The sequence below is a fragment of the Phaenicophaeus curvirostris genome, chromosome 19 (assembly GCF_032191515.1).
Source record: "Phaenicophaeus curvirostris isolate KB17595 chromosome 19, BPBGC_Pcur_1.0, whole genome shotgun sequence".
Lineage (NCBI taxonomy): Eukaryota > Metazoa > Chordata > Aves > Cuculiformes > Cuculidae > Phaenicophaeus > Phaenicophaeus curvirostris.
The window spans coordinates 6,022,418-6,036,337 of NC_091410.1; the positions used below are offsets into that span (position 1 = coordinate 6,022,418).

Genomic DNA, 13,920 nt, shown 5'->3' on the forward strand with positions numbered 1-13,920 from the left:
CAGCTGCCTAATTCAAGAAATCAAAGCAAACAGTTAACTCCTCACAAGAGAAATTCCCCAATGGATACAGGAGGCAGCAGCTGCTGCAGTGAGAGCAGGACACTGCCTCAGGATGCCCTAGCTAGTGCCAGCCTGGGTAGCTCAGGAGTAATCACAGGGAGTTCCTGCCTGGCACACATTTTATTATAGTAAAGTCATCCTGCACTTAGCACCTTGCTTTATCATTACTGGGCAGATTCCTTTGTGAACCGAATGAGACATTTCTCAGTCATGTACCAGCACAACCCCATCACACAAAACTAAACAGAAGAAGGTTCCAGCCTGAGAGTCAAAAGGGTAAATGAGCCGACTCAGCTACGCAGGTCAGATGTTCTGGGTGAAAAGGCAGTTACTGAGCCAGTAACACTCCAAATCTTGTCTAATTTCTATATGTAAAGCGAGATCTCAAAACATTGACAGTTGGCACATTAGGATGACAGAAATATCAACTGATATATTAAAAAAAATCCTGAAGATCCTTCCTAATCTAAGCAGCCAGGAATTCTGATATTTCCTGTGCAGCATCACCTTCCCTGCTGTGTAGTTCTGCAAGGTGCTCTCTTTCTTCGATTTCAGGAACACAGAGATGTGCAGTCTAGGAAGCATTAAATACACCCCAAGGAGGAAACATTATATACTACTACACCTCCTTAGGAAAGTCTTCCCAGGCTCTTCGGAATACACCCGAAACGTTGGCCAGCCCATGTCCTACAGCAAGCAAATGAATCATCCACATCTGCAGACTGGAAAAAAAACAAAACCAGAAAATGCTCCAGCAAGGACAGAGATTCCTCCCTCTCCCCCACTCCCACCTTCTGCTTTGAACTGAAGCCCACAGACAATTCACCAAAATAAGATTGTACTGCAGCACAGAAAACCAGAGCAACTTTTACAACCTGTGGCACAAGGACAGAGAAAAGTCTTCTGATTGAAGTTGCTCGTGTTAAGGACAAAACAATAAATACGAAGCAGCAGTTCATTATGTACCATTTCCAGCCTGTTACACAACTGCATAGCAACTCTAAATTTAGAAAATGTGGCTATTTTGTCTAATGCTGTTTCAAGGAACTTGGACACTGAACATGTGTATGGGTATCTCTTGCGATAGTCACGAGAACTATTCACTTGGCTTAGATGCATAACTCACCTTCCAAGGGAAAAAAACCCAACTTTTGTCTTCAAAAGCAGACAGAAGGGCAAAGCCAAATGATAAAGAGGGCCCTGCAGAAGTCTGATCAACTCTGAACAAAAATATTAAGCGGTGCTCCATGCACACTCACCTCAAATGCCAAAAATCAAAGGTGTGAGGGCAGAGGGCAGCAGCAGCACCAGCCACATGCGACTGGCAGAGCCCCACGCTGCAGGGGCCAAGCCCTCCAATCCCTCTCTCCAGCAACAGGTACAGCAGAGTTGGCTGTTTCAGAGCCATGTGGAGTAAAGCTGGCTGAATGAAAATACAAAGGCTCCTTGGCGACTGGAGTGCTACTCAAGCTCCAACTTCAGTGCAGCTGCTACCAACAATTTCCCTGAGGACCAAGACCTAGGGCCAGGTATTTAATAGTGTTTCTTGAACAGGAGGCCTGAAAAAAAAAATACACTTAGTTCTAGAAACTCCACTAGGAACTAAGGTAAACACCTACACCTGGGCTGCACTTCAGGGATGATGTTCCTTCCTAACCCAGCTATGCAAAACCCACAGCTCACTAGATTTAGACCTAAGTTAACTTAAAAAAAAAAAATACTAAGTTACTCAGTGTAGTTACTCACCTAAGTGAAATCACATCAAGCCTGAGCCCCTCAGTAGTTTCCAAGGATCCCATTTCACACAAGCCAAATAACCAATGTGTTATGGTTCAGGGTGAGAATAATTTGCACAGACAGAAGTCTGTGGAAATAACTGCATCGAGGAACCTCAAAAGTTCTCCCCAAATCCAGACAGCTCATGCTCTCCAGCTCTGACTGAAAAAGATCAGAGAAGGCACTGAGCAGCCACCAACAGCATCACCAAGGCCTGGCAGTGCTGGTGCCAGCTGTCCTACCCAGAGCCACCTGAGGGGACATTTGTCACCCTTCCAACACAGCCAGAGAGGCACTGTCACATCAGAGTCCTGAAAATGCTTTGAAGATGAAAAGTGCTACTTACTTGCTAAGTATCCTTATCAGTGGAGAAGCAGCACCGCTTTTTACAACAAAAATTATTCATATGCAAAATTCTTTTATTCTTAAAAAAGTTACATCCTTTCAGAAGTAGATAAAAAAATAAATCAGTTGTGATGGAACTAATTCCAGCTCTCCCAGTATTAGCACATTTCACTAAGCAGAAAGCTCACCATCCACTGACAACCGAAAACTGTACCAGTCATTTCAACAGGAATGAGGCACCAGGTACTCTGCACTTTGGGCTAAGAAACATAGTCAAAAGCCTTAAGCTCCTCATCTTTTCAGCTGGTTACTAAATAGCCCTCTTCACTTGTCAGTCACCAAAACCCTTCCTCACAAGCAGAAAAGCTAATAGCTTTACAGACAGCGGTGTGTTTGATGTATGCTGAATACAGAACCACATGGTACCACAGTTGCAATTTTGTGGAACAAAATGACTGCTGCTTAATGGACCAAAGGCACAGCTGTTGAGTTTCTCTTTAACCCAAGAGACTGTAACCAGAACCTGTGAAGTGATATCACTGCAAATGCAAGCTGAGCAGGGTTACCTTGTTTCAAATTTATTTCCATGAATTAAATTTTTTCCTGTCCTGGAAGCTACAATAAGATACAGAGATCCTGTCCTCTCCTAGCCTGCTTTCCTGCAAGTCCTTGGTCTCCCTTCTACAAGAAGCCTTCAAGCTGCCTGTTCATTTCATGAAGTTACAGCACCAGCTGTTGAGGAAAGAAACAGGGGTCATGGTTTTAAAGACAGTGTCAAAAACAGGGGACAAATTCAGCTTTGCAACCGCAAGGAAGCCAAACTACCTACCCAGAGCACCCAACCCATCCCCATAGCAGGGAGCGGGTTGTTCAAACCCCTTGGAAAACTGGGCAGGTTATTTAAGACATGTCCTACTTTCAAGATATCTGCACAAAGCTTGTTTCATATCTTGGCTTCCACCTGCTGCCCTTTATAAACCCAAGCAACCCTACCATACACCAGAAGTTAACAGAGCAAGGATCTCCAGTCCCACTCAAACTACAGTATTTCATCCAGATATTGCTCTAGACACCACCTTCCACACACCGCTAACCATTCATTTGTTAAAATTTAAATTGTTAAATTCAATTCAACCATTCAGTTGTTAAAATCAGCAAGTTAATAGATACATGATGCTATAAGCTCACAGTATACATGCATCCATGTTTTTTAGTTTTAGTCTTAATAAGCTGAACTTAACAGCACAACAACCCCTCCAGAGTCACGGCACTTCTCTGGTACAACACGCAGCCGACCAACAGAAAAGGATGAACAAAGCATAAAGGTGATGCCATTTCTTTAAGAAACAACCCAAAAAGCTCAGTCTAGTTAGTGCAGAGAGGTACAGATTCCTGACCACTTTTAACTCATCATTTTGTCCTTGACTGACAATTGTATTCTGCAAGAGGAGAAATTCCAGCTACAGGTTCTTACTGAATCTATTGGATCTCTTGCCATTACACTGCTTTAAACATTACACAATTAAAGGCAGAATACAAATGTAATCACTCCTGCACAAGTACATACCCATCATACAGTTATCAAGCCAGCATCCACCATCGATGAGTATGTTTGTTTCCATCCATACCATGCTCTCAAAGTTCTGGCCCAGTAAACATTCCCAGCTTCCACTTGAGCCACCTCCACTGCCCGCTCCAAGCTCTCCCCACAGGCTGGGGCAGAGAGCGCAGCAGACCTGACTCCATGCCTTTCTTTTTGCCAGATGTCCAGCGAAGTGCATGAGGTAGGTTAAGAATAATCCTGAAATGCACAGTTAAGAGATGTTTTCTGTCAAGAAACACAGGTGAGCCCACAACACACCTAACCGCACAAAGCCAGGCTGCGTGTTCTCTGGCATTCCACTGCAGGCAGAGGATCCTCCATGCAATTCATTCAGCACAGGCTGAAAAGAGCAATAAAACTGAAAGGACATGTGTCAGCTTGAAACTCAGGCACATCTGAAAGCCCTGCAGCAGCTCTCACAGTTATCAGTAACCTCTACTGCCAAACCCACAGGTTTTTCATAGTCTTTGACATTTCCAATCACCCTTTACAGTCATTATTGCGCTACCACACCATGTAGTCTCCGGCTCCCTTCACAGAAACATGCAATGTTCAGAAATCAAAAACACTTTTACCAATATCTGTCAAAGGAAAATCCCAACCCAGTCCCAGGACCTTGCCTTTAAGAGAAAATGACTTTTGATGAAGTTTGGTAACTTTGCAAACTGTTAGCAGGATATTTTAGTTTCAGACACAACCATGCACACATCTCCCTAACAGCCAACAGCAAATGGTAAAAAGCCCAAACATTACCACAGAGTCTCCCTGCGGGTTTCTTTTTTTTTTTTTGTTCCAGAAGATGGAATTAGCATTCTCCTACTTTTCCACAGGTGTAAAGGTCTCAGGAGTAGGACACACCAGCTACGCAAGGCAGACCTTGAACTGAGTGCTCCAGAGCACAACATAAAACAAAGATAGAAACCCAAGCCATCACCTTGCATCTCTCAGTTCCACTCATGACTGACAACCTCAAAAGTAAGCGCAAAGATTTCAGTTGCAAGTATCAGCTCCTGTGCTTATAATAACACATTTGGGCAAAACCCAGCACTTTGCGGGAGGTAACAGTAGAGTGGAAACAATGAGGCAGGTTTTTCCTAAGTAGCATATAGGAAGGAGGGTGTCATCACCTTCTGAGCCTCTGAAATCCCCCAAGTAATTAAACAGTCAAACAAGAGGAGGCTTTTAGCTTCACAAATGCCAATTATTTCCCAGCACCAACGCAGATGCTGAATATTAAAGATAGTGTATTCCCTTCAAAGAGGGGAGCTGAGGACAAGCTGCCATAAAGCAAGTGAGACCCTGCACCAAAAAGCATCTGTCAAAGCTTCTGCCATTTAACTTCAATGAAAAATCTTTAGCCAAAAAAGTAGCTTTATAAAATCACCCAAAGACCCAGAAGTCTGCACTGGAATTGAATCATAGAATCATAGAACAACCAGGCTGGAAGAGACCCACTGGATCATTGAGTCCAACCATTCCCATTGCACCTCATCAGCAAAGGAGGAACATACATGAGAAAGCTGCAGCAAAACACCTCACTCATACAAGTATTTCAAAGCTTCGATTGATTGCTCCCAAAGCTTTTAGTGCATGTTAGCTTGTTTATCAGTCCTAAGAGCACTGCTAATTTCACTTTTCTTTGCAGCTATACCAGCACACTGTGAGCGAACACACCTTGCAAGAGAGCGTGTCACAAAGCTGCTTGCATGGGGAGAGGTCTCACCCGATTTTAAAAATAGCACTCTTGTCTAGATTTGGAATAGCTATAATTAATTGCTTAGCCCAGGCGGTCATTTGCGGCTCCTGAATTACCAATTCACGCTGCACGCTGTACACAAAACAATCCTCCATACAGTAATAGTGCACACTGTTCAGAACTTCTGGGATTTTCATACCACCAGCTGTGCAGGATTCAACTTTTGCAGTAAAATATCAATGATGATCCAAGTCTGTAAGGCAAGAGCCAAACAAATCAAAGTAAAAATGAGGACCTGGCTCAAGAGTACACGTAACCTCACAATGGATACCCACAGGACAGAAAGGTCACCCTTTAAAGAGGTTCTACTTTACACAGAAATGCAAAAAAATCAAGCCTTTTCTCTTCTCCTGTCTCTAACAGCTAGGAACACCAGCTGGTTTCAAAGAACCACCCCACTGGGGGAACTAACTGAAATACCAGAAGCAAGAGGAGGGTGAGATACAGCTTCCTCGTGTGATAAACCCCAAATATTAATGGTTTATGGGCACTGAATTTGTGTGCTGCAACAAAACTAGAGTTTGAGCTGTGACCAGCATTTCCTCACGGCTCCTGAAAAAGATCCTGCCCATGCAAGGCAGAACTATCCCTCTGCACCTCCTGAACACACCTATATTGCATCACCACATTTCCAGATGGAGAATGCCTTGCTAGGTTTGAAGATGTGAGATTTTAAGGCTCTCTGTATTCATCCCTCAAACACAAATTGGTTCCAGAGAGTCACCAGCTAGGGTTTACAGTTGAAGAGTGCACGCTGGGCTGGGATCCCAGAAGAGGGCTGAGAGTGGCTTCAAAGCAACAAAGAGGGAAAACAGATAGACCTTCAGTAAAAGGAAACATTTCTTTCCCCTATAGGATAAGCACAGAAAGTTTGCAACTTAAAAATTTAGGTTGCAGCAGTCACTACATGGCAGAATTCAGACATGAAACCAAATATCCATTAAAATCTTGAAAGGATTAGAATATAACATCTTCAGAGACTTCTCCTGCAACCTTGTATTCCCAACTCAATATCTGAGGGCAAGACATTATAGCAGTGAAGGGTGGGAAGGAACAGAAAGGCTGTATTAGACAAAGCAGAGCTGAATTCATAGAGCAACTTGCGGAGATAACATCAGATAATTTCCACCTAACATGCTACTCAGCCATTGGATTATGTTTTTCACTATGAAGGTGGTGAGACACTGGCCCAGGTTGCCCAGGGAAGTTGTGGCTGCTCCATCCCTGGGGGTGTTCAAGGCCAGGTGGGATTGAGCTTTGAGTGATCTGATCCAGTGGGAAGTGTCCCTGCCCATGGCAGGGGGGTGGTATTGGGTGGGCTTTGAGGTACCTTCTAACACAATCCGTTCTATAATTCAATGTCTGAGGAGCCCTGGTAGTTTCAATCTGTTTCCAAAGCAAAGTTGAATGCAGTAAAGAGCTAACAAAACCGAGTTGTATTTTGGACCTTACAAAACAAAAGGCTGCTAAAAACTTAAAAAAAAAAAATGCACTTTGACTCTTTGGCAATCCTTGGCCCTACAGGATCCCTTTTTTGTAAATCAATCAGCACGGTGCCGCATACCACAGTGTCACACCAAGACAGAGCACGAGCATTCACTCCCTGAGGCGGATAGGGAGCAGGAGGCTGGGAACTCAGCTGAAGGCCTTTAGATAAGGCACTGAAATACAACACCTGCACTTCCCATTTCTCCCAGCTACAGAGAAGGCATATCTGCCTGGCACAGGCTTTGGGAAAATTAAAGGTGCCAGAGCACTCTAGGGCTGCCAGGTGAGAGGCAAGAGGAGGAAGGGAAGAACATTTTAAAGTACCCTGTGAGCCTTGCTATTATCTAACACATTTGAGTATTTCTGTAAAGTTCCCCAAGGGAGCTCAAGCATGGAGCAGGGATGCTAACCTGCAGGTGAGAAATCCTGGCATTAAAATTCAGCTGAGTCTCAAGTACTCCTGCTAATGTGTTAGCAAAAGCATCAAGTGCTCACACCAGCTTGCAGCACTTTCACAACCTGAGCTGCAAATTACACCTCGCATCCAAACAGTGCCACTAAGACTATGGCTTTAGCCATAGAAGAGGAACTGCTCTGCAGATTTCACGGGTCAGGCAAGACATGGATGGCAAATGTATTTGAAAAGGGAAGTTTACTGCTTCTGGAACTGCTCGGGCTTGACAACATTCAGCTGGAATGATTTCCCGGAGTTTTGAATGGGGAAAGCAGTCGCAGAAGGAGCACACAGAGCCAGAGGTAAGAAGTCCTGGCTCTTCTTCACATCATCGTCACGATGCAGCCAGTGACTACCAACAAGGGAATCAAAGGCGGGAATGCACTTGGATAAGCCAGTAATTTGACTGGAGGAGCCAGTGGGCTTTGTACCAAATGCTAGCTCTATTTCAAGAGAAAGTTTCTATTACTTATTAATACTAGTAACCATGTGCTTGGGTTTAAGCAGCAGCCTGTCTACCATTTCCAACAGGAAAGAGCAACAGCAAGCATCAGACTTCTAGAAGCAACAGTAAAAGTGATCGGTCTACCTATTTGCTCATTGGAAACAAATATTTAACCACCTGTAGTTTAAAGAAGAGACAGGAAAGCTCTAGGATTACAACTGGGGACAGAAAACTGCTTTTGACTTTTGCACTAGGAGCTGAAGGCACTTTCACCATCCTCAAAACCTGCAACAACTTAAGTTCTCCCTTTCCCCGGTTCCAACACTCACCGTACCCAATGCCTGCACTGGGGTTCATAGCTCCTAAAAGTGCTTCACAGACAGGTACAGGTACCCAGTGACAGACAGGTACCCAGCCTTCTACACGAAGGCAGGATCCAACGTACAAACCAGGCACATGAATGGCACAAGAAGTGAAAGCCCTGGTGCCAGGAGCACCTTTACCCCGTGCTTTTCAGAAGTAAGAGCCCAGGGAAAACAAAACCAAAACAAGCACCGTCTTGAATCCATGGTTTGTTTGGCTGGAGCCAGGACAGGTTAACATTTTTAAGGTTAACATTTTTAAGGATGCCAAACAAGGACCTCACAGTCAAAGATGCTAGTCAGTCACCACCAAAAGATGTATCTGCAGATAAGAGCAGGCAACAGCACCTAAAAGCCAACAAACTTTAGGCCCAGGACCACCCTGTGGTGCTGATGGTTTGTCCTCCTCCTGGCCTAGACAATGATAAGCACATCAGGCTTACCTGGCTGGTTCTCACACATCGGTGTAAGGCAAAACCAGCTGGGTCAGCGGACATCTGAAAAAACTGATTCTAACAACGAAATGTTAAGTCCCACAACGTGTTTCCAATGGCATCAGATTTGTTTTTAGCAACTTGGGGCTGCGGCACAGATTGTACACGATGCCTCTCAATTTTGTTAGTGGGCAGCTTTTCAAATGGAAAAATCGATGTGATAAGTACACTTAAATTCCACAAGCACTTAGGAAGCTTCTCCCCAGGGTCTATTACCCGAGTAGTAAAGACGGCTACATCAGAGGAGAAGGAACACGAAAAGGAAAGACAGACAGACCCTTTATTTACATAACTGTCCTTGATTTCTGATCCTCCCCAGTCTGGCTTTTTCTAACGTTGCAAAAGGTACAGTTACCAAGTGACTGAAGTTCAGAGCTAACACCTCTAGATTTGGGAACCCAATAACAACTCCTAAGCCCCTGTTTACTCATTCAAATGGAGGCAGCTTTGTTTAGATGCTGAAAGCCACGCTCAACTTGGGACATATTTTTGCTGCAACAGCACAGGAAGATTTTACTGGAAGGCTGCAGTGACTGAATTGTGGTTCTTTAGAGAAAGGTAGCTTTTATTAAGGTAGGAATACCCCTCATGGCAGTATCTTTTCTGAATACCTGTTTTCATATTCCTTATCTCCAACCAGTCACGTGTCTAATGACACTACCACCTAAATTTAGCTCATTCAGCAGCGCTTGCAATCCCACCGATGCCTGCAACACACCTTTCTATTCCTCTCAGTCTCCTCTCTCTCGGTTGGCATCCAATGCCATTTCTGAAACAGCAAAGCAGACGGCGCACCAGACCCCTCCTGCTTTTGCCTGGCACCCCAGAGGGGCACTCAAACTGCAAGGACAGCGCAGGCCGCCTGTTTTGTTCGGTGCAACGCCCATTCCTCGCAGGCCCCTTTGTGCTAGATCACAGTGCCCCCTCGCTCGCTTTTGTCTCCACGCTGCCAGTCAGTCTGTGCGAAACCCCACGCCAGATGAACTTTGGGAAGTGGGAATATTCCAAGGCAGACCTGCACCTTGTGGCTCTTCAGATACAATCGGGAGGTCACAGGCTGACGTATGCCTCATCAGCAGGGGGGACGCACTCCTGTAAACAAGGGCAGATCCAAACCACCGCTGAAATCTTTATCTAGCTGAGGTTTCCCTGTTCAGCTGTTAACTCCCCTAGCACAGGCGATGATGACACTGTCCAGTAAAGGCAGAGACACTGGTCCACATCCCCAGCAATCAGAGGGGGCTGGAAGCTCACGCAAATCCCCTTCACAGCCTCGCTTTTCCTTGGGGCCACTAAATCGCAGCTAAATTAGGATTTGCCACCAGCCAAAAGCAGGAATGGCATTTGTGCTGGGCTTCCAGGGGAGACAGAGGGGGAGAGGGGCGAGGGGGGGAGACGGAGGGGGAGGGGGCGAGGGGGGGAGACGGAGGGGAGGGATTTCGGCCTCTGGGGAGGGCAGCCCCCGCCGGAGGGAGCCCACCGCCCCGGGAGGAGGGGCAGTGCTCGGCCGGCAGCCCCGCAGGCCCCGCGCCGGCCCAGGGCCCCCGGGCCCCGCCGTTACCTTGGTCTCCTTGACGTGCTGCTTGATGCCCTCCGGGTACCACTGCACGCGCACGTAGCCCCTCCGCAGCGGGCTGGCGCGGCCCTCGTCCCCCCCGCCGGCCCCGGCGCCGCCCGACTCGGAGCCCCCGGAGCTGGCGGCGCCGCGGCCGCCCCCGCCGCCCTCCTCCTCTTCCGAGGAGGAGTCCTCGCCGTGGATGAGGCGCACCAGGCCGAACCGCACCGAGCCGCGGTAGCGGCCCGACACCAGGTCGTGCGAGAACAGCAGGCGCTGCGAGCCGCCCGGCGGGGGCAGCGCGGGGGCCGGGGGGGCGGCGGGGGCCGCGGCCGCCTCAGCGCGATCGTCCGCCATGGCGCCGCGAGCGGGGAGAGCGCGCGGGGGGGCGGGGGGGGCGGTGCGCGCAAGTAACGGCGGGGGGGCGGCGGGGCCTGGATTAGCCACGCCCACCAATGGGCGGCAGTGGAGGGGGCGGGGCCTGTCGTGACCACGCCCACATATATAGCGTCTGCTGGGGGGCGGGACCTGACTGAGCCACGCCCATCGATAGGGGCTGCAGTTGAGGGGCGGGGCCTGTTGTAGCCACGCCCACTACGGCCTCACGAAACCCCGCCCACCGCTTGGGTGGTTATTGGGACGGGGTCTGGCGGAGCCACGCCCACCGTGGGGAGGGGATGGTGGCGCTGAGCCGGGGCGGGGCCTCGCCGAGCCACGCCCACCGCCGGGACAGGTGCTCGGGTTGGGGCCCGGCAGAGCCACGCCCACCACGAGGTTGTGGGGATTGGGGCGGGGCCTCTAGAAGCCGCGCCCACCGCGGGATAACAACGCGGGGCTGCGCTGGGGGAGGAGCCCCGCCCACCGTGAAGCCGCGCCCCCCACTCGAGTGGGAATGGCGGGCCGGGCCGGGGCCTTGCAGACCCGCGCCACGCCCACCGATGATTGGAGACCGCGGGGTTGCGAGGGGGCGGGGCCTCGCGTAGCCACGCCCACCGCGTGGGTGCCCGGGGGACAGCCCTCTGGGCGCGAGGCACAGCGCGCGGGGGCGGGGTCTGGTTGCCCTTGGTTACCGGGGGCTGCAATGGAACATCCCTGGTCTCTGGCGTTGAGAGGCCCTGATCTCCATCACCCCGGGTCCCCAGTCACTGGGGGGCTGATCTCCATCACCCCGGGTCCCCAGTCACTGGGGGGCTGATCTCCATCACCCCAGATCCCCCGTGCACTGGAGGGGGCTGATCTCCATCACCCCTGGGTCCCGAGTCACTGCATCACCCAAAGTTATCCCACCTCTCTGCTCTCTGCACCTCCTCACCCACCCGGCACTGGCTGGAATATCTGCAAAATGCCTGAAATCCTCAGCCTGACTTGTTTTGTTGCAGGAAAGATCCCAGGAGAAGCAGAGCAGAGTTTTCCCCCTTGCCCTGTCCCTCCCACGAGCACAAGGCCGCTCTGTTGGATCAACAAACTGGCTATCAGCGCGTCTTTCAAGGTTTCTCCTTTTAGGAAAAGTAACCGGGATCAAGGTCTGCCCACGCTTAGCTCTGAGATTCACTGCCCCATGGGGGAGCAGGGACACTCTCATCAGGCCTGCTGGGATTTTCCAACCTTGCAAATGGCCCTAAAACCCTGGGAAGAGGCTGGGGCGGGTGGCTGAGGGATGTGCTGGAAGCCAGCGAGCGTTTCTGCTCTGCCCAGCTCCTTGGCCATCACGAGGTGGGGGCAGCAGGATCCTCTAAGTGATGGCAAAGTACAAACTATTCCCATCCTGCCTCCAAATACCCTGGGCTGTGGGTCAGCTCAACCTCCACGCCAGCATTTAATCACTTGTTACAGGATCATTCCAATCAGAAGGGTGTGGAGTTGATGTGGTTTCCTGCTGGGGCATTTCTCCGCATTAACCCTTGGGATAAGGAACAGAATGGAGCTAAAAGGGACCGTTGGGTGGGAAAATAGCAGGATATCCTTGCTTAAAGGCAGATTAAATATCCATTCAGTGCTTGGTGGTTATACAGCTGTTTACAGGGCTGGGCTTCTGGGAGCAGCGATCTCTGTCCGCAAGCCACGACCTCTGTAAAGGGGACGAGGCAGAGAATAAAAAGGCAGTGCTCAGCACTTGATGAGCACGTGAGTGCTACCAGCATGAGGGTTTCACCCTCCCCATTGCTGTGCTGGAGCGGGGAACGCAGCTTTTCTCCCTAGGGCGTACAGCCAGCCCACCTGGAGCTGGGGACAAGGTACCAGCTCCTCTCCCTCTGTGGTCCGGGAGAATTGTGCCTTTGTGGGAACAGAATCAGGCTTTGGAAGGGGAAGGAGGTGCCCTTTGGCTCCATTCAAACCGGCGCCACATTCTTCTCAAGGTTTCAAAGCTTTATCCAGCGTGGTGATGCTTCTCATCATCTCCGTAATGTACTTTGCCACAGCCGCTAATAAAATATAGATACGGGTAATGGACATAAGTGTGTGTGTAGGTGGAAACCATCCTTCTTCAGAGCAATTACACACTGCAGAGCAGCAGTGGGGTTTCAGGTAGCCACAAATATCCATGCAAACAATCACATCATACAACCAGCAGGCTCACAGCAGGGGGATTTTAATGGGGAGAAGTTCGGGCAGTTTGCTTGTTAACAGGAGTTGAGCCGGGTGTGTTTTTGCACTGTGATCCCAGCTGGGGCTTTGATGAGCTTCCTGGGAACTGGCAGTCATCACTTTTTCAGGACAAAACAGCCCAGGCCCTGGATCATCACAACCCTGACGTGCTTGGGGCACTTTGCAGTCCCTGAGTGTTGAAAGGAACATCTTCTGTTCAACGAGCCTGTTTAGGTCTCCAGTGAGAGACCTCAGCAAGTCAGACCGCCCTGCAAAATACTAAGGCAAAAACCAAGAAGCTTTTTGCATGCACGATTCTTTTGGCAAATGAGGCTGATCCAGCAGGAGGTCTGAACACCTAGAACTTCTGCAAAGTAACATACATCAAGCAGTGTCCTCTGTGCTATTTAGGGATAATTCCTGTTGGTTGGCTGTTTTGGGAAGCAGTGGCCTTTAGCTCTGCAGAAGCGCATCCTTCCTGCAAGCAAGCAGCCTCACCACCTCATAGCAGATGGAAAGCAAACCCCATCCTTCCTGCCTCGGACCTGGCTGGAACTGGGAGCACGTCTCACAGGGCAGCTTATGACAGGTTTTCCAGGGGTTGAGGGGCATGTGCTGAGATGCCTTCTGGGTACCAGGATGCTCCAAGTCTACCTGGATTCCTGCTGGGTGCTGGGATGACCCCAAGGCACTTGGATGCCCACTGGAGTTACATGCAGGGTCCCAGGGTGCTGGAGATGCCCATGAGATGCTGGAGGTGCTCACAGGCTGCTGAGATGTTCAGAGGATGCCAGGATGACTTGAAGGTGCTCAGATGCTCCAGGCTTCCAGGATGCTTGCTGGGTACTGGAATGCCTGGAGGGTTGCCAAGACTACCTAGAGGGTGCTGGGATGCCCAGAGGTCTCCAAAAAAGTCCAGAATGTGCCATGATGTCCGCAGGGTACTGAGATGCCTGTAGGATGCCCGGGTGCCCACAGGTTACCATGATGCCTGGA

The 13,920-nt window shown here is 49.4% G+C and overlaps 2 protein-coding genes across 3 annotated transcripts in view; one reads left to right on the plus strand and one right to left on the minus strand.

Annotated features, from left to right (window-relative positions):
• UBE2O (ubiquitin conjugating enzyme E2 O) overlaps positions 1–10,728 on the minus strand; it is a 102,661-nt gene extending 91,933 nt beyond the window's left edge. For both annotated transcript variants that reach the window (XR_011338745.1, XM_069872307.1), the window contains exon 1: positions 10,345–10,728. Coding sequence is in view for 1 of the 2 variants with exons in the window: in XM_069872307.1 (XP_069728408.1) it covers positions 10,345–10,695 (351 nt within the window). In the remaining variant the exon portion in view is untranslated. The remainder of the gene's footprint in view (positions 1–10,344) is intronic.
• The window catches only part of AANAT (aralkylamine N-acetyltransferase), a 282,598-nt gene that overhangs the window by 256,780 nt on the left and 11,898 nt on the right, over positions 1–13,920 (plus strand). The gene's annotated exons all lie outside the window — the stretch shown is intronic.